General features: G+C 51.7%; 1 protein-coding gene across 1 annotated transcript in view; it reads left to right on the top strand.

The window, feature by feature from the left end:
- PAPPA (pappalysin 1) overlaps positions 1-24726 on the top strand; it is a 237510-nt gene that overhangs the window by 187440 nt on the left and 25344 nt on the right. The window contains exons 16-19 of the mRNA XM_027616550.1: positions 3390-3600; positions 4312-4483; positions 12857-13004; positions 18044-18153. Coding sequence (XP_027472351.1) covers positions 3390-3600; positions 4312-4483; positions 12857-13004; positions 18044-18153 — 641 coding nt within the window. The remainder of the gene's footprint in view (positions 1-3389; positions 3601-4311; positions 4484-12856; positions 13005-18043; positions 18154-24726) is intronic.

The raw sequence follows: 24726 nt of genomic DNA, 5'->3' as shown, positions 1-24726 counted from the left end.
CCAGCAGCACTAGCCTTTGGCTGATGCACCCTCCCGAGGGCTTGCATGTCCACTTCCAGTTCCTCTAGCTGCATCTGTGTTTTCTCAAAACAATACAGTGGCCAATATTCTTTCACATTCTAAAATGTTAGAGCTGCAAGAACTCAAAGACAGCTTTGGCTTAGGGCCAGAGAGGTTAGGTGACTTGTTCAAGGTCACATGTAGATTCATAATAGTTCATGCATTTAACAAATAGGTATTAAGGACCTACTGTGTGCTTGGCACTAGGCTAGGTTCTGACACTAAAAGAATGAACAAGGTCCATTCCCTGGCCTTAGGATGCAGGCACCATGTAAGAGGTATTAAGAAAACCAGACGTTAGGGCTCCTGGCATTTCTCTCCTTATAGTCTGCCCTAGGTTAATTTCAATCTTAAAGGCACTCCCGAGGAGATTTGGTCTTCTGGGTAATCTTTTGAATGAAATAATAAAAATAGGCACGTCTTTTTGACAGCACATTTACAATTATTTTAATGCTCGTTAGAGACTGGAATTTCTTGAGGCACATTCGTAGACAGGCTGAGCACGATTTATTTTCCTGACTTTAAAAGATGAACGGATGAAGGTTCAGGGTCGCATAACCTTTTGGAATCCCGTCTGTGACATCAGCACTGTTACCCCCAACCAGAAGCCCCGGGCTCAGAAATGCCTGCGCCTATTGTCCTGAGTCATGTTCCCCCAGGAAACACAGGTAGGGAATGAGACAGGGAGGCTTGGACATGACAGAACCATCCAGAGTCTCTTTGAGAGTCAGGTTCTGCTGTGGGCAACCAGAACTCAGTCCTGTTGGGGAGCTATGGGAGACAGGGCAGAATCTTCTTCAGAACTAATGCCACTTCCAGCAGCACTGAAACCCCAGCACCGGGAGCTGGCCCTATGGGACCACAGCAAAAGGCCTCTGGTGTAGGGTTGCAGGTATGGGGACCATCCTTTGGGGTATTGAGTCAAGGCCAAGGGGATGAGGGCAGGACATGGATAGCGCGTGTCATACCCTGCTTTCTTCAAAGCCACATGGTGGGTATAGAGTAGTGGCTCTAGCTGGGTCATGGAAATACTGATTCTGTGCAGTTCAGCATCTGCATCTCCTGGATTTTGTTTGTTGGCGGGGAGGGGGCATGTCCATGGTCCTGAACCACCAGTTGTGGCTTTAGCGTGGTTCTTCCTTTGACCTTGGTACACAGCTAACTCCTACTTACCCTCTCTCAGAATTAACATTTCTGGTTTGCGTTTGTTCTCTTGATGAACATTTTGCAATTTTTAGGTTCTCTTGCCGCCAAAGGACCATGACTTGCCCTCCACGATGTATAATTTGAATAGCTGATTGTGCTTTTAGGAGTCCTAACACTTTTTTCCACCCATATTTCATCCTTCTTGGGGAATTCAGAGATGTGTGCACCCTGTATCTTTTATAACGTCTCTTCCCCTCTCCCCTCCTAAGTTTCTCCCATGGCTTCGGGTATGGCTGTATACCTCAAAACACTGCCACAATCACAAAAGCAATGCAAAAAGTAGTTTGTAGTCTCTGGTGTTCTAGAACCCAAATGAATGATCCTCCACTTGACGTAGAAATCTCTGCAGTTTGCAGCATCACTGTTTATAAGCACACAATCCTCTGTGGGGTTCATAGACACTAGGTTGGCTCGTGCTCACCAGATGGATCACACTGATGCAGGAGGAGAAAGAAGACAGTGAATGGGGTCGGGGGGAGCAAGGAGCCTACAGAAAAGGGCACAGCACTCCCTGCTTCATCTTTGACCTGCTCTACTTGTCTCTAGATTACCCACTGCCTTCCAGCACACCAAACGGTGTATTGCTTCGTGCCGTTTCTTGGGTTCCTCCCTATCACTCTAGAATCGAAGCTCCAAGAGGGCAGGATTTGAGGGGTTTTTGTTTGTTTTGTTCACCGCTGTGTCCCAACATACAGAGTAACTGGCACACAGTCGGCATGCCCAGATGCTTGTTGGATGAACGAAGGGCTCTGTGCCCTCACACGGCCCTCCTCAGATCAGCCAGTGAAGGCAAGGTTAGGAGGGAGGGAGGGAGGGAGGTAAGAAGGGAGGGATGGAGGAAGCAGCAAATAAGGACCCTGACAGCATTTCCCTGGCTACTTTTCAGAAATGTTTCCTTTTGTCTTCTCATCGCCATGAGAGACAGGCGCAATCGTTTCTCTTTCTATAGACCAGAGAGCTGGGGTTTGCCTCTCTCGTTTGGCTCCCTGAGAACAGAAGAAAAGGCTCTACTGAGCATAGGTAGCCAGGTTCCCATAGAAAACAACTCCTCCGTCGTTAGACAACACTGATTCTAAGCTTCGGTTTGCCTTTTACTAACTACAAGGACTTGGGTCAGGTCACTTCACTCTCCGAGTCTCTACTCCCAAACATGCGTCGTCCTGCTACGAGCCCACGGTGAGACTAACTCAGACAACGTCCCCACGGCACTCAGGACGCAGCGCGTGTCAGCTTCGCCTCTACCCCTTCGCCCCTCCACCCCTCCACCCTTCCCGTCCCACAGCCTCCGACGGGCGTCCAGCCTTGCTTATCAACACCGTTCGGTAATAACCACGGAGAGGAGCGTTCGGTTGAGAAACGCGGGCTTCGGGTCCATCTCTAGTTGTCTTGGGGAGGTTTGGGGCAGGCTGCACATTGATCATATATGAGCCGGCAGTGAAAAGCCCGACACCTTGTGGTTTACTTCTCTTTGCACCGTAGCCTTCTGGTGGCAATCCGCAGGCCTGTCGGAGCTGGTACGGGCTTCAGGGCAGCGCTGCTCTGGCGAAGCTTCAATGAACGCTGGGGCCTGCAAAAAAAATATCAGACCTCCAGACACCATAGTGCCATCACTTCCAGGCCCGAGGGGGGCTAGGAGAAGTACGGGGGCGCGGAGCCCAGAGAGGAGCGGCCCCAGCCTGAGGTCGCCCGGCACACTGCTACCAGAGCTCAGAGTCGATTCTGATGGGAGCCTGCTTTGTCAGTTATTAGAAGGCATATGTACTTTCCCCTGTGGGCTCGGATGCCCGCCTGGCAGCAAGGAGGATGGATGGAAGGAGCAGGAAGGTGTCTTTCCTATGCAGTAGAAGAGGTTCTGAATCGGGAGTCAGGATCCTTGAATTTTAATCTACTGTCAACGTGGGGTGAGTTAGTCCCCGAGCTGGATCTTCTCTTTGTCACAGTGCTCTCCATCTCCTAGAGGCCCTCAGTTGCAAACAGAAGGGGTTGGAATTCCAGGAGGAGGACCCTGCGGCTTTTCAAGCTTAATGAAGCCCAGGCAGCCCATAAGTTAGCCTGGGTGTCAGAGAACCCCCGCCCCCTGCCTCCCACCCTCTCTGCTAACTGTGCCTGCCTGTGTCCTCCAGGCAACAACAGTCTCCTGACCTGTATGGAGGACGGCCTGTGGTCCTTCCCGGAGGCCCTGTGTGAGCTCATGTGCCTAGCTCCGCCCCCAGTGCCCAACGCAGACCTCCAGACAGCCCGGTGCCGAGAGAACAAGCACAAGGTGGGCTCTTTCTGCAAGTACAAGTGCAAACCTGGATATCACGTGCCTGGCTCCTCTCGGAAGTCAAAGAAGTAAGTAGGGCTGGAAACACACTCTCACAGGTTCTGGAGGCGAGGAGAACCAGGTCTGAACGGATGAAGGTTCAGGGTTGCATAACCTTTTGGAACCTGGATGTCTGATTATAAGGAAGCGCTCATTTTTTTTTTTTTTTTTTGCTGGAGGCAATACCCACTGTTCATCACATGCTGCCCTGTGAGAATCTGCAGGGACATTGTTAGTAACTGCCTTCTGGCTCTGTGACCTCAGGCAAGCGACTTCACTTCTCTGGGCCTCAACTTTTCAGCAATAAGATGGAGATGATAATACCAGTTACTGCATTGTATTATTATAAAGAATAAATGAGGATGTGTTTAGAAAGTGTTTGCAAAGTGCCTGGCACATAGTAATTGTTCAATAAATGGTAGGAATGAGTATCATCATTGTACTAGCACCCATCAGAACACTCTAGAAGGAAGGGAGAGGACAAGAGTTTGCAGGACTTGAGTTTATTTCAGTCCACATGGAACTGAGAGAATGTCTGAAACTCTTGCTCGCCCTAAGTCAGTGAATTTTCTTTAATCCCTACACATGCCCCTTACCAACCAATAGGGCAGGTGGGGGATCAGGAGTGGGAAAGGGAAATGAGAGGCCAGCTGGCTCCAGAGAAACTCGGGTGTTTGAATAGGGCATGAGTCCAGCCATCTGATCCTTGAGACTTCTTTTCTTTTATCTCTGCTTTGAAGACGGGCCTTCAAGACTCAGTGTACCCAAGATGGTAGCTGGCAGGAGGGAGCTTGTGTTCCTGTGACCTGTGACCCACCTCCGCCGAAATTCCACGGGCTCTACCAGTGCACGAATGGCTTCCAGTTCAACAGCGAGTGTAGAATCAAGTGTGAAGACAGCGATGCTGCCCAGGTAATAAGACTCTTTGAACTTGAAGGTCGGTGCTTGGGCCCCATCCTATCTGCTTACCGAAGACCCACCTGTATCTGAAGAACAGCATCTTTCAGGATCCTCTGCGGATATGGCAGTGTCACCAGTGCAGAAGCTAAGAAACTGGGTTTTGATTATCTTCTTTGGGAATCTCCCTGAGCCTTGTTTTCCTCCCTAAACACCCTATTTTGGCTCAGAGATTCTTAGCTTTGCAAAATGGTTAGTGTTAGAGCCCTTACGAAGGAAAGCATATATGGAATCCCATGGTATGAAAACGATCACAGTTGAGTTACTGTGATAGGAATGACCAGGGTGGTTTTGCCAACTTTCCACCACCATCACCTGTGGTTGTCCCTGGAGTATTTAAAAATGCAATGCCGCCATGTCCTCAAGACATCAGTTGGCTCTGGCAGCATGAAGAGAAGGGAACCGCAGTCCAATGAGAAGTATACAGTCTGGAGAACACTAGGGAAGAAAGGGAGACTAGGAGGAGATAGCAGGGTTGGAATCTCATCTCCACCCCCCTGTAACTGAGAGGAAGCCTGGCACTCCCAGCCTTTCCTGCTGAAGGAGTCTATGACTAAAGTGTCTCTTGCTCCTTCTAAGACAGGTAGGGAATCTAGAACAGAAAAGGGGAACGGCAAATCCACCGTGGTTCCACCACGGTAAACGAGCCATTTTGGGTTGATAGGCCGAGCCCTATATTTCAAGAGTGTGCAAGGACCTTCCGCCAGGTGGGGCTGGGGTTTAGCCACCTGCAGCCAGTCCTCATCCGTCTTTATTAGTGCCCCGCCGGTGCCAGGCCCTGCCAAACCACCATCTTCAGCGACCCCTCACCTGCTCCTCACTTGAAAGAGCTCCTCTCCCCTTTTCCAGCCACCTCGCTCCTCATCTTCCTCCCCAGGCCAGCCTGGGCACCCATTCCAACGGGAACCCCCTTTTTTCACTGAAGGATGGTTGACACACGATTCGTTGCAGGTGTACAACACAGCTGTGCTCGCCGCATATGTCGCTACCACCGGCCACCGTGCAGGGCTGCCACACGACCGTGGACTACCTTCCCCGTGCTGGGAGCCCATGCCTCCCACTCCTACTCCCCTGCACCTGTGTTGCCCATCCTCCTACCCCTCCCCTCCGGCAACCATCAGTTTCAGGAACTCTTTCTTGAAGTCCCTTCTACGGTTGGGCTCAGTGCCTCTGCTTGGGGGCCCCCCACCCCAGCACTGGCCACACTGCCCTGTAACTCATTTCAGGTGCCCCCTTCCCCAGGCTGTGAAGTGCTTGACCACCTCTTTCATCTGCCCTGAGTTTTCAGCACTTGGGACAGTGCCAGACACCTAGGAGGTGCTCATGGACTGTCAAGCCATGAAAGCCACAGTGAACATCCAGAAAAATCTCATTTTCTAAAGGAGAAAAATTCACGCTCAGAGCAGTCACTCAACCACCCAAGGTGACACAGCTGGTGTCGCCCGACTCAGAATCCGGATCCCCCCACCTGTGGACAGACTGAATCCAATAAGCACCCCCTGAAAATCCTTTGTCATGTATACTCTTAGATGTCTGCGTACCCAGGTCATTCCCATCCTTGCCTGCCAGGGAAGCAGAAGCCAGGGCCGGGACAAGCAAAGGCCAGAGATTACCACGGCCTCACGCAGGCTGATCAACTTCCCTTTCCCTCCCTTACATAAAACTGTTGCTAACAGTTACCCAAACTGCTGAGCCAAATACTATTCTGGCCGCGGTCATGTTATCAAACTGAAACCCAGTCTGCCTGGGGCCTGCCAAGTACCTTTCATGGCCAGTTTGTATTTAAAGGAGAGGAAAATGTAAATTTTTCAGACGACTCAAGCAGTTCTGTTTGGCAACAGGCGGAGAGGCTAGACGCAAAGGAGAGTGGTATTGCTTGCCGGCTCAAAGAATGAGGGGACGCGTGCCAAATGGGCTCCTAATACAATTGACGTTTCTAGTTTGTACCGAAAATGAATTTCCTCTACCCTCAGACCGGGGGCCTGAGAGCCAAATCTAGTATTCACCTCAGATCCCCTCTTGCTGCCTGTAAACACAGCAGAAACCTACGGCCCAGAGCATCTTGAATTAAACAGCTTGTATGGAGCCGGACTTCTTTGCTTTCCAAACAAGTTCCAGATCCTGGCAGAAGAGAACAGGGACGAGTATAGGGGAAGTTCACGTACTCCCTCCCACTGCCTCTAAAAGCAAATTGACAAAACCTCCAGTTCATTTGTTCCTTGGGAGCCAGTATGATGCTGGATCTGGACTCTGAGTTCGAACCCTGACTTCACCACTTACCAGTGGGAGGACTTGGGCAAGTTGTTAAACCCTTTAAGTTTCAGTTTTCTCATGGGGGGTGGGTGGGTGGGTATAATATCACCTGCCTCATGGTTTGGCAGGATTAAATAGGGTAATGAAAGTACAGCCTGCCTATGAGTAACCCCTGAAATTGTATAGTATACAACCTGTGCCACTGTACATGGCAGCCCTGGGGAAGAAAAACACAGATGAACTAGCTTCCCTTTAAGGTCACTTCTAGTGGAGAGAATCCCTGATGCTCCATGTGTGCTCCTATAGAATCTGGAAAGGCAATGGCTTGAAAGTTATCCCTCTGTGGGTGGCTAGCCCCAGAAAGTCAGGAAAGGGGGCATCTGTCATGCCTGAAGTCACAGTGTGGGGTGGAGAGACTGGTATGAACCATAGGGAAACCTGACTTATTGCTCAAGTAAACCTGTACAATATATGAACTCTCTAGACTAGCAATGCCCAGTAGAACTTTCTGCTATGATGAAAATTGTCCCAGTCTGTGCTTTTTGGTATGGTGGCCACTGGCCACATCTGGCTTGTGGAGTACTGGAAACATGGCTGGAGCGACCAAGCAAACAAGTTTTACCCTCTATTTAATTTTAAACCGTTCAAATTTAAATGCAAACAGCCCCACTAATATAGTAGCTACCATATTGCACAGTTCAGCTCTTGAATTTATAGTGTTGGTATTTTTGTAAACCAAGACGGAGAACCTTGGTAATAACAGCTTCTTCACTTTTAAAATGTTTCCGGAATGCCAGACTGATGCCCCGGACTTTCTCTCATTTTGACAACTCCCACCAGCCAGACATTTGAAAAAGAAACCAACATCCCCTTTTTCGAATGAGGGAAGAAGTCCCGGAGGCTAAGTTCTTGCCCAGGGTTAAGAGTGAGTGGGTGGTGCTGACGGGCCCCACCGCCCTGCTCTTCCTACCACCCCTGAACATTTCCAGGGCATGCTAGTGGCAAAGGGTGGGAACTCCATCCCCAGACAGCTGGGGAGAAGTGCTAATTGCCCCAACATTTAATCCAGCGCAGATGCTCCTGAGCTGTCCGAGGTGATAACTCGGGCCTGGTTCCGCAAGAGAAGCATGCAGCAGGGGGTGGCATTTGTAGGTGATTAGGGGAACAGCCGTCTTGTGATTGGGACAGAGTCTGTGGGAGGTGGATGCCCGGGGACTGCAGCAGAGGAAGAGGCTAAAGGTGCTTGTGGACGAAGTAATGCTCTTAACAGGGATTCTAGCAACTCAGCAAGAGCAAGACAGGAAGGGTAGGAGTGCAATCAGTAACGCACCCAGGTCATTGCATGGATCGCAGAGGTGGCTGTAAAAGCCTTCCTGCGACTAGTGGCGTGCGTCTGGCTCATGCCTTCATGGGCTCTGCTGTGGATACGGCGGAGTCCTCCCATGTACGATGGCTCTCCAAGCAGGGGTGGCTTCTGGTTGCAGCATTGTCAAAGGCTTGCCTGGACACTCTGGGCTTCCTAGAGCAAGTTAGAAACTTCACAGGAGGTGGGCAGGACCTAGGAGATCCCCCGCTGCAACCTACTTATTTTATAGATGGGACCACTGGAGCCCAGAGAAGGGAAGACACTTGCCCCAAGTCGCACAGCAAGGCACCAGCAGACTCAGATCTTCACGTCTCTGATCTCCTAACCAAGTCATTGCCCACACCCGATTTTCTGCTGGTCCTTCCTCATACACGTAGGGCTACACATCACCCTTGGAAGGTGCGAAGTGCATATAAGGGCACTGCCTGGGAATGAATTAATAGCAGCAGTGATTTGAGCGTTTACTCCTTGCCAGTTACTGGGCTGAGTGCTCTACACAGACCACTTTATTTCAGCCCCACAGCATCTGTCTGGCATTACTGCCCCATTGTGTAGATGTGGAAGCTGAGGTTCCATGAGTTAAGGTGGTTCCCCCCCCCACATATGGCCAGGAGTGGTGGACCGGAGATTCCCGTTCCTAGGTCAACCCGCCTCCAAAGCTTAGCCCTTTGTGTCCCGCCTGCGCTGCCTGGGTCTGTCTCGCTCTGAGGCGACCCTGTGTCTCTTGGCCACTCTTTTGTCTATTTCCATTTCTGCTAAGGAGAAGAAATCTAATTCTCCCTCTCCCCGCCTCTCCCCTCCAGTGTAGGTGATTTTTAGTGTAGGTGCCTTTACTAAGGCACAGAGGCTTACAGTCAGGAGACCCGCCTCTGGCTCGGGAAATCCCCATGTCTGGGGAGTGCTGACTTCCCACGGGGGCTACTGCCACTTCTAAAATGTGAGTGATGTTTGAGTCAATTCTGAAGTCCCCCCAGAGACATGGCAGCAGAACGGTCTAGAACCTTCGCTGACACTGAGAGAGCCCAGTGCTTGTGTGGAGCTCTAAAGGCTTCCCATAATCTAACTTACTTACTCCGTCCCTGTGATGACTCTGTCAGGCAGTGGACTCCATGCCCATTTAACAACTGAGGAAATTAAGGAACACAGAGAGGTTAAGGAGCTTCCCCAGGTACTCACAGCTAGGCAGTTGCAGGGCTGGGATTTGAATCTATGTTGTTTGGCTCGAGTCCACGCTCCTAACCATTAACACTAGCATCATTTAAAAAACTCACTTTTTCACTTCCTAGCTGAGCCTCAGTTTCCGAATCTGTAACAAGGATATGATTTCTACTCTACTGTGTCGTTAAAAGGATTTTTAAATGCCTGTAAAACACTTGGCACATGATGGGCATTTGATAATATAATTATTGTATGCCTTAGTGCTTTGTGAGCCAGTGTAACTAAAGAGAGTTTGAGAGAGCACATGTGCCTTTTTACAGACCTATTCATGGGCACAGAGAGGCAAAATGTTTTGCTGAGGGATGTTCAGCCCTCTTGGATGAGATTTCACCTTTGCATACAGAACTGTGCATTCAGAGCCGAGTACACCTGGCAGGCTCCTTGCCCAGTGGTCCTGGGTTCTCTCAGATTGCATCCTCAACGTCAGGTCTTCCATGGTTACCCCAGACTTAACATCAAGGGTTAATTCTGAGGCTCTGTACTAGCTGGTAGGTAAGCCCTGAGTGCACCAAGATCTAGTCCTAAAGGGGAACTTGGAAATCCAGAAAGGCTCTGGAAAGTCTGTTGTGCAGAGGGCACAGTGAGGGCAAAGATGTGGAGGTGGGAAGCAAGAGAAATGTGCAGGAGAGACCAGCTAACCGTGAGACTAGAAGGAAAGACAGGTTCATGGCAAGGGATGGGGCTAGCCTTGCCATCTGGGCTCCACCGTGGAGGCCCTGGAGTGCCAGGGCACAAGTGTGACTCGTTTGGAAGGCAAAGGTGTCTTAGCAGAAGGACGGCATACTTTTTAAACGCAGATTTAATCAGCAGCCGAAAGTGCCTAATAAACTGGGCAGGAGGGAGAGGGGCTGGAGGCAGCAAGACCAGGGCCTTTATGCTCCCTCTTCTATGGGGGAGCCTTCTATGGTGGATTTCTCTATGGCGAAATTCCCTGAGCAGATTCCAGCTAGTTCTAATACATTCTCTGCTGCAAACCAAGGTCCCCAGCCAACTCTGGCCCACGTAGTGCTGAGGTCTGCAGCCCTTCAGGGGCTGGAGGCCAAATGCATCATAGGCCCAGGCCAAGGCTCCAGGAAATTGGGGTCAATTTCCTATTCCTCCGAGGGCCCAGCAGAATCATGGGGCCTGAGGCCTGGGGCTCCAGGAGGGAGAGTCGCTTCTCTGAAGCCACACGAAGCTGCCTAAACTCTCCCTGAGCTCATGCAGAACCTCTGGGGGTGGACTCTGCAAGACGTCCCACAGCTGCATGCTTGGGATGGGCCACCCTTGTCCCGTGGCCACTGAGGCTTCCACTGCAGTTGGAAAGGCCCACGAGAGGCCCGGAGAGGGCCCCCCTTTCTCTCCTGAATCCTGTCTCCTTGCAGCTGTTTTCTCAGACGGGGGACCTTCGGCCTCCATCAGCCCTTTCAACGAGCTGATTCATTTCCTCCTGCATGCACTCATTCATTTATTCCCTCATTCTCCCATGTCTTTGTTGGCTCACCCGTGCGTTTATTCCCTCACCCACAGGTTCACTTGTGTCCTTGCTTATTGAACAAATTCACACCATAACTCTCCACCTATTCACCCCATCTTCTGTTAAACAGTTCTTGAATGAGCGCAAATATCTACTGAGTGATGAATGAATGGACCAGGTGGTCAGGACCTATGATGTGCTGTGGAAAGGCCCTGAGGATACGGGGATGGAGGGGGCACCGTCTTGGGCCTTGAGGAGTTCATCCTCTAGGTGGGAACGGATGGTAAACAGAGGCAGGGCGTGTCAGAGATCTTAAGGTAGTGTGCTCTGCGGGGTTAGAGCAGTGGTAGGACAGGGTCCTCTGTGCCAGACAAGGTGTCTGCGTGGGGAGAGAGACACAGCCGCCAGAAGGAGCATGAAAGCAGAAGCATGGCAGCCTGAGATGGCATACGGTGCATTTGAGGGTGCAGGCGATTTAAACCAAAGTTCGAGGTTGGTGGTGGTGCTGTAGGGAGCAAAACCATGGAGAATGAGCCAGAGCTAAAGCCGTGAGGGCTCCAGAGGCCAGGCATAGGAGTTTGAGCAGAAGCCGAGGGGCACAGAAGCTAATGCATGCAGAGTAGAGCAGTTGGCTCCTCTGGCCTCATATAGAGATTCTCTTCTTAGCCAAAGCTTGAAAGAGGGAGAGAATATACAGCTTGTTCTACGATGGAGGGACCCCGATCCCAAAGCCACCCTTGGTTCTCCATTCTCAAGGGGTAGAGGCCAACACACTCCATAAGCTGACATTGAAGGCCCCACCCTCCATGTGCCAAGCAGCTCATCCTCCCTTGCTCCACAAGATGAGAACCCCCAGGGAGCTCTCTGTTGCTCACTATCCTTCCTTGCATTTGCACATGCCCTTTGGCCTTCCAGAAAGGTCTTTCTATCCCTGTTCTGCCTGTGATTCTATGCATCCTTAAAAACTCTTTTCCATATATCACCTCCTCTACAGGGCCTCCCTGCTTGCCCCTGACAACCGATTGCTCTCCCCGTGTCCTCACAGCACCAAGCACCTTAGCACTGACGGGGCTGGCTGCTCATGTGACTGTCTTTCTCACGGGGGCCGATACTGGCTCACTTTACTTTTGGATGCCACAGAGCTGGGCACAGACTGGGCAATAAGAAATGGTCCTTGGATTCAGGGGCAGTTCTAAAGTATCTGCGGAGCGGGACCTCCCATGAGAATCCCAGACTTTGAAAGGGGGCTCAGCGGGAGAGGACGGTGCCTGCAAGCCGCATGTGCCTGCCTCCTTGTGGAAGATCGAGAAACTCTGTAGTGTAGTGTAGTGTAGTGTAGTGTAGTGTAGTGTAGTGTAGTGTAGAAACTGTGTAGGGCAGGGGAGGGCATAGATAGAAGTATCCCCACACCACCCTCCGGCGGTGCCATTGCTGCTGGAACGGAATGGAACGGAACAGAACGGAATGGAATGGAGCGGAAGGAAGGAAGGAAGGAAGGAAGGAAGGAAGGAAGGAAGGAAGGAAGGAAGGAAACACTTCAGACCTGCCAAGTTCGCATGTGGCAGAGCCCTCCCATGGGGTGCTTTCTCACTGGCTGAGAGGAAACAAGCTTTGCTGTATGCCTACTCTCTCACAAACAGCTCCAGGACCCACGTTCTTACTTACTGTATGAGCTGGGGTGCATTTGGTCACCTACCATCTCAGTTAAAAAAAAAATCAACACACAAAACAAAACCCTCTGCCTGAAATCTCTGAAAGAGCTCGAAGCTAGGGTTCAGGAATCGTGGGAGCTAGGCTCCCTGGAGAGCTCTGAGCATGTTTGAGTCCTCAGTTTCCCCATCTGTCAAGCAGAGATGTTAACAGTGCCTCTATTTTAGGGTGAGTGGGTTTCTACCGTTGTTAAGCAGGTGTTTTCCGAACACTTCCAGGGCCCTGGGGAGATGAGGAGTGGTTTTCTCTTTTATTTGGAGGGGCTGATTATGGTGAGGGTGACAATCCCCCTTGGTCACCCTGACTGTTCTTCTGTGGTGCTCAGGGACGTGGGAGCAACATCATCCACTGCCGGAAAGACGGCACCTGGAGCGGCTCCTTCCACCTCTGCCAGGAGATGCGAGGCCAGTGCTCGGCCCCGGACCAGCTCAACAGCAACCTCAGACTGCAGTGCCCAGAAGGCTATGCCATAGGTACGGGGGGCGTGTGACAGTGGCAGTGGGAGGGCCGGGTCCTTCTGGGGGCCTGGGGCCAGTGCCTCGCTGGGTGACTGGGCACCTCTCTCTCGTGCTGCCCTGTGGGAGGGAGACAGACGAAAGAGAACAGGTCCTGTGCTCCCAGAAAGAGAGTGAAGGGCAGGCATGTTGGAAAAGCCACGGTCGGCGAGTGTGGAGAGTCTGACTGGAGTACAGAAAAGCTGACCGCCGTGTCGGGGGACACAGGAGGCTCCCAAGGGAAGGGATGCTGCTGTGGGGATTGGAAAGAGCTTGTTGGGCAGGAGATGGGCTTCCAGAGAGAAGGAACCATGTGGTGCAAAGGGAAGGAGATGCGGAAGCACACGTCATATTTCGTAAAGCAGTCGTGGTCCAGTGTTAATCTTAAATTGTGCATAAACCTAATACTTCGTGAGTACCTATTAAGGGTCAGGCCCCACAGCAAGCACTTTAGAGGCATTGTCTTGTATCTGCTCCATGACCTTTAACAGACGAGGAGATGGAGACTTGAAGGGATAACAGAACATCTCTCTTACTCTGAAGCCCGAGTTCTTGCCCTGGCATCTCAGTGGCCTCCCACTGAGAGGATGAAGAGCATGTTCAGAATACTATTTGTGTGGCGATAGGCTAGCTCATAAAATGCTCACAGTGAGGGGAGACAGCCTGGGGTTTGATGCCAGGGATTGGCCTGGTTGAAACCAGGCGTCTGGACAGATGCATTAATCACAGGCTCCGAGGCTTTCTGGGGAAGTGGGTGTGCATTGAGTCTGACCTCAGTTGAGGGCAGTGATGCTGACCTCTTGGGCTGATTCCCTAATTGACCATGATGAAAAGCCCAGGGAATTGGATGTTCATTCTCATGGCCAATGTGATTTATGGGATAATCACCAGGGATGTCTGGAGCAGAAGGTTATCACATACATACTCACTCCCAGTCACACAGAGCCAACAAGTTCTGCATCCAGCAGAATGGGAGCTGTCACTTCTTGTCCAGAAGCGAGGCCTGTGGTTGGAGAGGGGAGGTGTGTGGGGCCTCTGACCACCGCTTTTCAAAGAGGGAAACATAGAGCCTGAGAGCGCACGTATGTTCTTCACCTACAAGCAGACTAGGAATCAGCGCTCCTGCATGGAGCCCAGAGCACCTGCTCCTACATGGGTGAGAAAAACCTCCAAGTGCAAGGGTGCTTCTCCAATGATTCAGAAGGTAAAGTTCCTACAGATCCACCAGTCCAAAGGACCCTGATCAGGATGGTTGCAGAGAGGTGGTATCTTGTGTCATTTGCCAATATAGGCATTCTACAAGGTTGGGGCAACAGGTGTAGCAATGGTCAAAAACATTGGCTGCTCTACCCCAAAGCCATCGCTTTCTTCTCTCCATCATTCCTGATAGGTGGTTCTAGACACTTATGTCTGTGATGGGGTCCCTACCCCTAACTCGGTCAGGATAAGCAAGTGAATATTCACTTATACTCATGACTGGTATTAAGTGGCCCTGGGAGGGAAAATTTTCATTAAGTGACTTTTATTTAAAAAAAAAAAAAAAAAACACCTAGAAACAGACTTCTTGCCTGTCTACCTCACGGATACACTCAAATATATTCACATGTGCAAAAATAAACACAAGCACAAATGTTTAATAACCCAACATAGACCCAAGCCCACACATTGTTAACTCATGCCTGGCACGTACACATCAGCCAAATACTGCACAAACACATCACCTAACACAGCTACACATAGCAGGCACACACGTGTGACATATGATCACACACCTGTCACAAGCACAGACACACCTTATGCCCTGAAACATGTTACATGTGTAGAGAGATGCACAAATACACCCCATGGCCACTGTGTGCATTCACCCCACGCACACGTCACAGCCGCGCACGGCCGCGCACGGCCCGGCTCTCTGCTCGCCCAGCTAGAGGGAGGCAGATGTGTCGCTGTAGCATTCCTTTGCCCACCGAGTTTTTCAGGGTCAAGCAGAAAGGGAAAGAAGTCAGTACCGACACTGGAAACTGGACTTCCTTCCCTTCCTGGTACCCATGTCCCCCGCTGCCATGCAGATGCCCCTTTTATGAATATGGTGATCCATGGTGGTGGGGGTGGGGGGCAAATGCGGGAGCTAAGAGGGTAAAGGCAGCATGGGACACTGGGAGACGACCATTGGGAAGGAGGGGAAACAGGTTTCCCTCCTGACCTCCAGGTCTCTCCCCTTCCTCACTTCCAAAGACTCCTAGATCAGCAGCCCAGGCTGAGCCCCTCCCTGGGGAGAGCCCACCTCACCAAGGAGGGGATTTGATCCAAGGCCTTATAATCAGGGGTGAGGTGTGTGTCCCTTCGTGTGGGCTTGGGGGCTGGAGGACACGTTCTGGAGCCGCCCAGAGCAGCTCCTTGTGGGCCCCTCCCCGGGCAGCACAGGCTAGCTTCAGTGGCAATTAGGAACCCTCAGAAAGTTGCTACCGCCCCCCCACAAAACACACTGGGCTGCCACCCTCCCTCCTCCCTCCCCCTGGGGAAGGAGAGGCAGGGGCCTGGTGAGATCACCCTCTGTAATGATGCCAGTTCCGGCTGGCTCATATATCACAACATAGCAGCCTGATCCTAAAGCCCCAGCCCCAGTGGGTGGGGGAGGAGAGCGCAGGGGAGGGAGCTGCGGGGAAGAGGAAAGGGAGATGGGGCTGCTGCTGAGCAGGGCAGGGATGGCCTCATGCGTTGACCATTATTTTCCCCTTTGTGCCCCTCCTGGGAGAAGAGAGCCTTTGGCTTTTCCTCACAGGCTGCCTCTTGTTTTTGCAAAAGAAGATTTTATCATCACAGCCTTGCTTCTACCTCGCTCCCTAAATACTCCTCTAGAATGGATCTCCTGACAAACACACAGCACTTTCTCCAGCTACTTCGTGACTCCCCACCCCGCCTTATTCCCATCACTCATCTTTTTGGTATTTTTGCAACCCCCACCCCCCATGTCTTTTCTCTCCTCTACCTTCCTTTCTCTTTCCTCTTTTTGGGCTCCCCTGTATCCATTGCTGGGTTGGAAGGCCCTCCGACAGAAGGATGTGGGTTTAATTCATGGGCCCCTAATCGCCTGCTCTGTAACCTGAGCTCTGTGCACGTCTCTAACCTGAGAAATGGGTGTGATGACAACCTGTGGCACAGCATGAGGTATTCAGGAGAACGGGTGACACACGAAAACCACCTGCACAGCCAGGGATCTGCCCCCGCTTCTGGGCTGGGGGGCCCTGTGTGTAAAGTGAAGAGGTTTTAAACACTGTCCTAGGTCCTTCCACTTCACCCTCATCCCCTCTTCAGTCCTGTTGAGTCTCTCAGACTGAAGAGATAGACAAAAGGACAATAAGAAGGGCCCTCATAGATAAACTATATATACATATATTAAGTATATGTGTGTGTTGGGGGGGATACACACACCAAATATACCTTTAGAATGGCTGCTAGAATCGAGTTGGCTGTCTCTTGGGATCCACTTACTTAGTGTTCAGCGGTGGTCCAGGCATTAAGGTAGGGGAATGCCCTCCTTAGGGCCTTGGTCAGATTCTGACACGTCCATTCTTTGCCCACGTGAATGAGCACGGCTTGAGAGTCCTGGAGATACCTCGTGGGATAGGCTTGGTTTTCAGGAGACTTTACAATGTGTGAGGTCAAGGTAGAGAATGAATGCACCAAATTATGGTCGGCTTGCCAACCCACAGCTTAAAGTCAGGTGTCCCTCACTCAGGGCTGCTGTGTACCCGCCTGTCCCCATTTATCATCAGTGCATTCATTTTTTTGTTCCTTTATCCACGTATCCAGTTTTATATTCATTCACTCCCCCATCTGGGTACCCATGTCCTCCTGTGCATTCACCCACTCCCTCGGTCCCTTGTCCATGGACGCATTCACTCACTCCCTGTCTCTCCCACTCATTTCACAAATACTTGCTGCCATGCACAGTGCCAGGCTCTGGGCATGGAACGGGGAGCACAGAGAGGGCTGGCCTCGGGAGTTTACAGTCCAGCAGGGAAGAGAGCCATCGATACAACAGTCACCAAGCCCGTGGGAAGGGGCTAGTGCCCGTGAGAAGGCTTGGCCTGTCAGGAAAGCAGGGAGGGCTCCTCAGAGTAGGCGGCACTTGGATTGGGGTCTGAAGGATCACTCATAGTGCACTAGTTGAAGAAAAGTAAGAAGGGTCTAAAGGCACAGGGGAGGCGTGTGTGCCAGCCCTGAGCAAGCAGAAAGCGAGGGGCTAGGAGGCTGTGCTGCATTCATGGGCTCACCACGCCCTGGACTGATGCATCCTGAGCAGTCCCTGCGTGTCAGGCACCGGGCTGGGCTCACAGATGAGTCCCGCTCGTCCTTGTCCATCTAGGGCATCACTGTAACTGTGGAAAGGTAGGCACAGGGATGGCGTAAGGCCAGCACTGAGAGACTCCTCGTTGCTGAACACTGCTCTCACTCAGGCGCAAAAATCAGGGCAGGCTTCTTGGAGGATTTGAACTGGGCCATGAAGAACTGATAGGATTTGACCTTGAGAAGGCAGCTGGGGGTGATTCAGGGGAAGGGGTGAAAGGGAGCAGAAACATAGAGGCAGGGGGCTGTGGGACTCAGGTGGAAAACCTAGGGCAATCTGGCTGGACCACCCAAAGTGTGAAGATGGTTAATGGGAGACAAGATCGACTACGCCATGGGAGCCCATGGATGCTAGGCAAAGGGGATTACACTTTGTCCTGCTCGTGGGCAATGTTGGAAATGTTCTCAAGCAGAGGAGGGGCATGTCCAAACGGGGCTCAGGGCCAATGAACATGGCGGTGGGTGCAGGCCAGATTGGAGACGAGAATAGAGTCAGGGAGACCAGAGGCTGCCCCGCTGGGAGTTCACTTCTTTCCACTGTCCTCAAGGCCGGGATGGCCTGGTCCACTGGGGACCAGGCACGACAGGGCCTGTATGGTGGGAGAGCAGCCCATGGGCATCAGGGGACTGGGGGCTGAGCTGTGGCCTCACTCTGTGCTTGCCCTCAGGGTCGGAGTGTGTCACCTCGTGCCTGGACCACAACAGCGAGTCTATCATCCTTCCAGTGAACGTGTCTGTACGGGACATCCCCCACTGGCTGAACCCCACACGGGTGGAGGTGAGTGACAGGGCTGTCCCCGGTGGCTAGGGGAGGGAAGTGACCCCGTTGGACACTTACTGTGTCCCGGTCCCTCATTAGTCCTTTCACACATGTTCAGTCATCGACTTATCACGCCTGTTCTGAGGGGTGGACACTGTTCACGATCGTCTCTCCAGGCCCCCGGTATTTCACCCTTGCCCTCAGCGAGGCCTGTGCGGAGGACCTTTTATTTACTGTTCCACTGGATCCTGATGACAGTCTAGGAATAAGAGGACCGTTGTCCCCAGTTTAGAGGTGAGGACACAGAGGCACCAAGAACACACAGCAAGCAGAGTCAGGTCACAGACCCATGTCTGTCTGACCAGAAAGTCTGTCCCTATAAGGATACTGCGATCTGGCTTTTCTAGACAAGCTCTTAGAAGGCCTTCCACGTGCCATGGCCTAGATTTCTGGTATCCTTCTCCATGCTTAACTTGTTTGGTGGAAAGCAATTAATATGTGGTCTGGGGAACCGGTAACACCCACTGCTTATGAAGCACCCACCATGTGCACGTGCCCAGCAGTCAACACACAAGACGGTATTTAAGACTCAGAATTGTTGTATGGAGCAGGGGGGGGACATCGCCTGCAGTCCCTGCTTGGGGACACTGAGATCTCAGGAGTGAGCGACGGGCCCAGGGCGAGGCCTCGAACCCGAGCCTGAGTCCAAGTGCAGTGCTTGTCCTCAGTGTCTAGCTGGTGTGGCCCTGGCCAGAGGCCATGTAGGCTCCGCCTCCTGGCAGCCGCCTCCTTGCCCAGGTCCACTTGGGGGCTGGGCCACTCCCATGGTCTACGTGTCACCTGATCCATCCATGGCCCTACAGCTGAAGCGGAACCCCACTCCTGCCCTCGAGGGAAGCGCAGACCCTGGGCCTCATGTACCCATTCTGGGCCCTGGCTCAACCTGGAGAGAGTGAAAGGAGGAAGCAGGGCCCACAGGGCAGTGTTCGGCGATGTCCCTCCCGGCCAGCCTTCCTGCTTGGGGTGCGGGGGGCCTCGCTGTCTGCCCTCCTGCTACAGATCCCGCTCCGGATAGCCAGGCAGAACCCGATACGAGGTGTACTGTTTCTCAAATGAGCTGAGGGCATGATTGCGAGGGCTTACTCAGCACTCGGCCTGTGGTGCTGGCACTGGACTTGGACACCCCCCCCCGCTCCCCTGTGCACCCCAGCATTCTCCTCCCCTCCCTCCTCCTCCCCAACTGCCCTCTGCCCTACCTCCAAGTCTTGTCCCTTTTGCCTGCCTCTGTTTCCACTGTTTCTCTCTGCCTCTCCCAAGACCTCTGTCGCCTTGCTCCATGTCCCGCCCAGCCACCCTCTTTCGCCTCCATCTGCCCCTGACTCTCCCGTGCATACCCTATGTAGCCCTGTCTCCCCGACCTCATGCTCCCCATCTGCTCTCTGCCCTCGGCATGCCTTTCCCCACTGCTAGCCCAGCGCCCTGCACAAATTCTCATCGAGTGCCCAGGTGGATGCCGGCGTGCTGTCCACACCCAGGGGTGCGCACAGAACCCCCGTGTCAGAAGCTCAAGGAAGTTGGAGATCAAGTACAAGCCTGTCATTGTACAGATGGAGAAACTGAGGAGCAGGAGGAGGGGATTAGGCCAGGGTCACAACCGGAAGCAGAGCCAGGACCCTGCCATGCCCCCCCTCCCCTCCCCTGCTCCCACATACCCAAAGGCAGGGGAATTACACTCCTACACAGAGCAGACATGGAGACCTCCCTCATACCCCGGTCCTGGAGGTCCTCTGCCCGGGGATTCAGACCAGTTTCCCCTGGCCCGGCCCCCTCCCGCCCCCCAGGTGAACTCCCACCCTTTCCTCGGTGAGCCCCGAGCACTAAAGAGTTCAGTTATAATTCGCTGTGAAATAAATCCAGGGATTTGAAAGCCTGGAGCCCCCCTTCCCCAGTTGCCCACCCGCCGCCTGGCCGCCCCAGCCCCCCTACCCCGTTCCCTGGTCTGCCGGCCTTTATTGATGCCGGCCTACGGAGAGAGCCATAACGAGGTTCAGACCTCCCCTAGTCTCCGGAGGCCTCATTATCCAGGAGGAAAAAAATGTGGTAGAAACAGGGAGGAGGGTGAAGGGCAGAGATTGATGATTTCCAGGAATAAGGCAGAAAGCTGGGCCTCTGCTGTACCCTTGCCCCCCGTGTGCTGAGAGCTACAGAGAGAACAGAGCTGCTGGTGCTGGTGCTGCTAGGCCAGGGCAGAGGCCTCCGGGGCCGGGGCAAGGCAGATGGGTGGGGGCCAGGCTCGGCTCCAAGTCTGCTTACCTTTGTCCCCGGGGAAGGAAGTGCGGGACCAGAACACACATTTCGTGGATGCGCGCCTGTGAATCGGGCACGGGGTCATGCTTCCTTTACACCCCTTCCCCTGCCCTCCCCCCCACACACCCGGTAAGGCAGGTTTTCGTCTCTCCCCTGTTTCCAGTGGAGGAAGTGGAATCTCAGCGGGGAAGCCCCTGGCCTGAGAGAGAGTGAAGGGAGCCCCTGGCCAGTCTGATGTGCCGTTGTCGCGGGGTCCCCGCGCAGTCTCTGTTGAACGCATGACAGTCATAACAGGGGCAAACCGTTTACTGACCATTTGCCAGGGAACGTGCTGCTGCAGAGTTAACCACTCACTGGCTCTCCGCGCTCCCCTCCCCCTACAGTCGCCCCCCCCCTCAAAAAAAAACAGCCACCATCTAGAACTCTGATGTGTAGCATTTGCCAGTTACCGTGGTGTACCCGCCTGGGTTGCCAAGTTGCCCTTGCTGCGCACAGCACTGGGAGGGACAGGCACCACCACCTCTCGTGGGGCCCACTTGAGCCGCTGAAGCCCACGGTGGCGTGTGGGGGCACGACAGCCTCTATTTTAAGTACTTTACACGGATCGGCCTATATGATGAGAACAGTGCCTACTTAGATGAGTGGGAGATCACCACTGAGATGGCATGCTGTGATGAGCGCACCGGAATGGTGACCTTTGTGAAGGCAGGCCCACGGGCCTCTTACTCACCATGGTACTCCCCTTCGTGCCTAGCTCGCAGTGGGTGCTCACTAAATACTAAGGTTTGCAGGATCAGGTGACCAAGGTTCTAGTTCAAGCCCAGGCATCTTCTTGCGGTCTGTCCTTGGACAAATCCTACCACTTCTACAAGCTGCAGTTGGCCCATCTGTGGAATGAGAGATAGGCCTGGATCAAGAGGTCACAAAGTCAGACCCCCATGGGAACCAGGCTAGTGGGGACAAATGGGTGAAGCAGGCCAGGCGTGTCATTCTGTAGATTATATACCTAGGCATATTATTAATAGTGGTAGCAGGATTTGCTAGACATATTTCAGACAGACACACTTAAAATAATACAAATGTCCATGTACATTTTACCCAACTTAAGAAATGACTTCTAAATTTTCTTCTTATTGAGATTTAATGCACATGCTGATCTTACATGTAAGGTTTGGTCAGTGTCCATGTTTGTGGCCACTCGGGAAACCACTCCCCAGGTCAGGATCCCTGGCTCCCCAGAGGTCATCCCCTCCCTGTGCCAGGCAATGGCTGTGCCCCCAAGATAACGTCTACTGGGTTGGCTTATTTTTTTTATTGAGGTGTAATTGACATATAAAATTATAATTACTTTCAGGTGTACAAAAATTTTTAGTTTTACTTTCATAAGGAAAACACTCCCTTTATTGTTTAAATTTCTTTCTTTGAAAGCCCCCACTCAACTACCCCCACCGCCCCGCATGCGCTGTTGGAAGTGATAGGGACATGGAGAAATCTTCCTCACATCTAAGAAAGGAGACAATACAAACTCAGTGACAGATGGCAATGTCTCCTGGGCTCAGTGCTGGAGAGACTGCAGGGAAAGGTGGGGACAGTGGTAAACTCTGGAAAACACATCCTGCTTCCCGAGGGGGCAGCTCGAGCCAAGTGTGGCAGTGTGGAAATGGGTGCCGAGTATGGCTAGATCTTCCACTTTCGTCTTGAGTATAAGAAATCTGGAGTCTTTAAAATATAAAATCTCTAAATTTTTTTTTTAAATACTGGCAAATAATTTTGACTCCTGTCAAGCACATTGTGTGCCAAACTGAACATTTCTGTGGGTTGTGTAGCCTGGAAGCTGTTGGCTTACAACCTTTGGATGAGGCAGACTCCTAGCCCTGGGCATCTGGAATTCAGGGTAGCAGCCTCTCTGTCACAGCTCCGAAGGAGCACCCCTAGTCTGCCCTGAACCTCGACATGTTCACAGCAAATGCAGCTCACAACCTCAGAGCCTTATAATTCCTCTAGGCAGCTGGGACCTTGAATTTTATAATGGCATCTGGGCAAAGGATGGAAGGAGGGAGGAAAGAGAGAAGAAGAAGAAAGGGAGGGGGTACTTAAGGGAGAAAAAAAGGAAGTTACCATTTATTATCTATGATATGTGGGCACTGTTTGTTAGGCAGGTCCAAATGTGCCACCTCGTTTTGTCTCTACCATACTCCAGTGAGATCAATAGTATCACCATTTTACACAGGAAGAAGCTGAGGTTCTCATTGGGTTTTCACTGCCCAATTCATGTAACTAATGCGGTTGAATCAGAATTTGGACCCAGGGCTAATTCTCCTGCATTTTGTCTTGCAGGCAACCACCCTTATTTTATGAATCACTTGACACTTGCAGACAAAGGATGCAGAATTTGATCCTTGAAGGGAAGGCAGCAGCACTGTGGAAGGCTCTGTCGAGTCTAAAGTCAGAGGTAGAATGGTTCTGAGTGAGCATGAAGTCCAGATGTACAGAGAGGAGATATCGTGTGCCCTGCAGGTAGAGCCCATACTGGAGAGATATGTCCAGAATCCAGTGATTTCTCATTCACTCATTTGGTCACTGGTTCACTCACTCATTCAAAAACATTGACAATGTATTTGTAAATGGCAGGCATTCTTCAAACACGAGGCATTCAGGGTGGAAAATGCCAGGCTTTTAAAGAAAGCCAGAAGCTCCACAACTGATAACGAAAGGCAAACATAAGTTAAATGATATCATTCATTCACAGAAAGTCCTATACATCAAGGGAAGAATTAAAGAGAAAAGAGGGCTCATCTTAGAAGGTTTCAGAAGGTGTGTCCAATACGAGCCTCAGGATGGGGAGGCTCTCTTAAGATGCTTTCTCGCATGTCTTCAGCTCTGCCTGGGGCCCCATCTTCCCTGGGATTCCTCTTGGAGACATTCTGCCCCCCCCGGCCTGCCTACTTTTCTCTCAAAGCCCCTCTACCTTTCTGAACCTTGGTCTTTCCATCAGGCCAAAGAGTAAACTATTTTATATTTACAGTTTTGGGGGTTAGGGGAATGTGAAGGAGAGTGTAGGGTTTAAATATAGACCTGGAAATCACAGAGCTATGGGCTTATTTCCTGAGGGTCATGGCCTGTGTGTATGGCTTGGAGCAGGTTGGTTAACTTCTCTGTGGTCTGTTTCCTCCTGTATAAACCAGACTGAAAAATAATACCTCTCCCATAGTTATGGTAAGAATTAAATAGATAAAGCTCTGAGGACAGGGCTTATGTGGATGAGGATGATGACAGGGTTGGTATCAGTGCTATGATGATGATGATGAAGAAGAAGATGACAATGATGACAAAGACGAAGAAGATGAAGAAGATGATGATGAAGATGACGACGAAGAAGTTGAAGAAGAAGAGGATGATGATGATGAAGATGGTGGTGGTGGTGGTGATGCTGCTGATGGTCATTGCAGCCAGGAAGGAAGGACAGTGTATTCTTCTTATGCATCAAGGCAGGAAATGAAAGCCATCTTACAAAACTTGGTCTGAAAGCTCTCTCACTGGGCTAGAGGTCTCATTGGCATCCAAAGGAACAAGGCTGACATATGAGGGGCCTCATCTGGGATCTCCCAGTTTGTGGTGTAAATAGCCTAGCTTTTCCTTCAGCTCCTGCTGCTTGCCCCCTTCCAGTTCTCCTCACATACAGAGGGGCCCTGTAGTGAGACAGGTAGGGCATGTAGCCCTAAGGAATACTGGAAAATCCAAAAGCCTTGGAAAGATAAATAGGCTCATGCAGATTGTATAAAAGTCCTTTTTCTGAACTCAACGTCAGGTAAACCTCAGCTGACAGAAACGTGTGCAACCGCACCACAACATTCCTACAGATGGATTAAATTAGGTCTCGGATAAACAGGGAGGGATGGGCATCAAATCCCTTGTGGATCCCAACTCTGCTGTGTTCTATTACTTGAGCCATTACCAAGGGCCCCTCCAGCACCCCTGGATTTTGCCTGGGGACAGACTCTCAGACCCAGAGATGAAAGTCTGGGTAAGGTCTCCCAGAGAATGAAAACAGGTGATTCTCTCCACTTCTGGCCCTGAGGCTGGGATACAGAGGGCACCAAAGTAAGCCGGAAGAAAGAAAGGAACTCTGGAGCTACTCACATTCCTTCATCTATCTCGTCAACATGTATTTGTTTGCTGTGCTCCAGGCCCGGTCCTGGGGAGAGACAGTGATGTCTAAAAGCCCGGTCCTCAGTTAATCATTCCCGTAACCGTTTATCTCCATGTATCATCACGACAAGCCCA

Source organism: Zalophus californianus, chromosome 13, assembly GCF_009762305.2.
Source record: "Zalophus californianus isolate mZalCal1 chromosome 13, mZalCal1.pri.v2, whole genome shotgun sequence".
Lineage (NCBI taxonomy): Eukaryota > Metazoa > Chordata > Mammalia > Carnivora > Otariidae > Zalophus > Zalophus californianus.
This window is presented reverse-complemented; position numbering and strand designations above follow the sequence as displayed.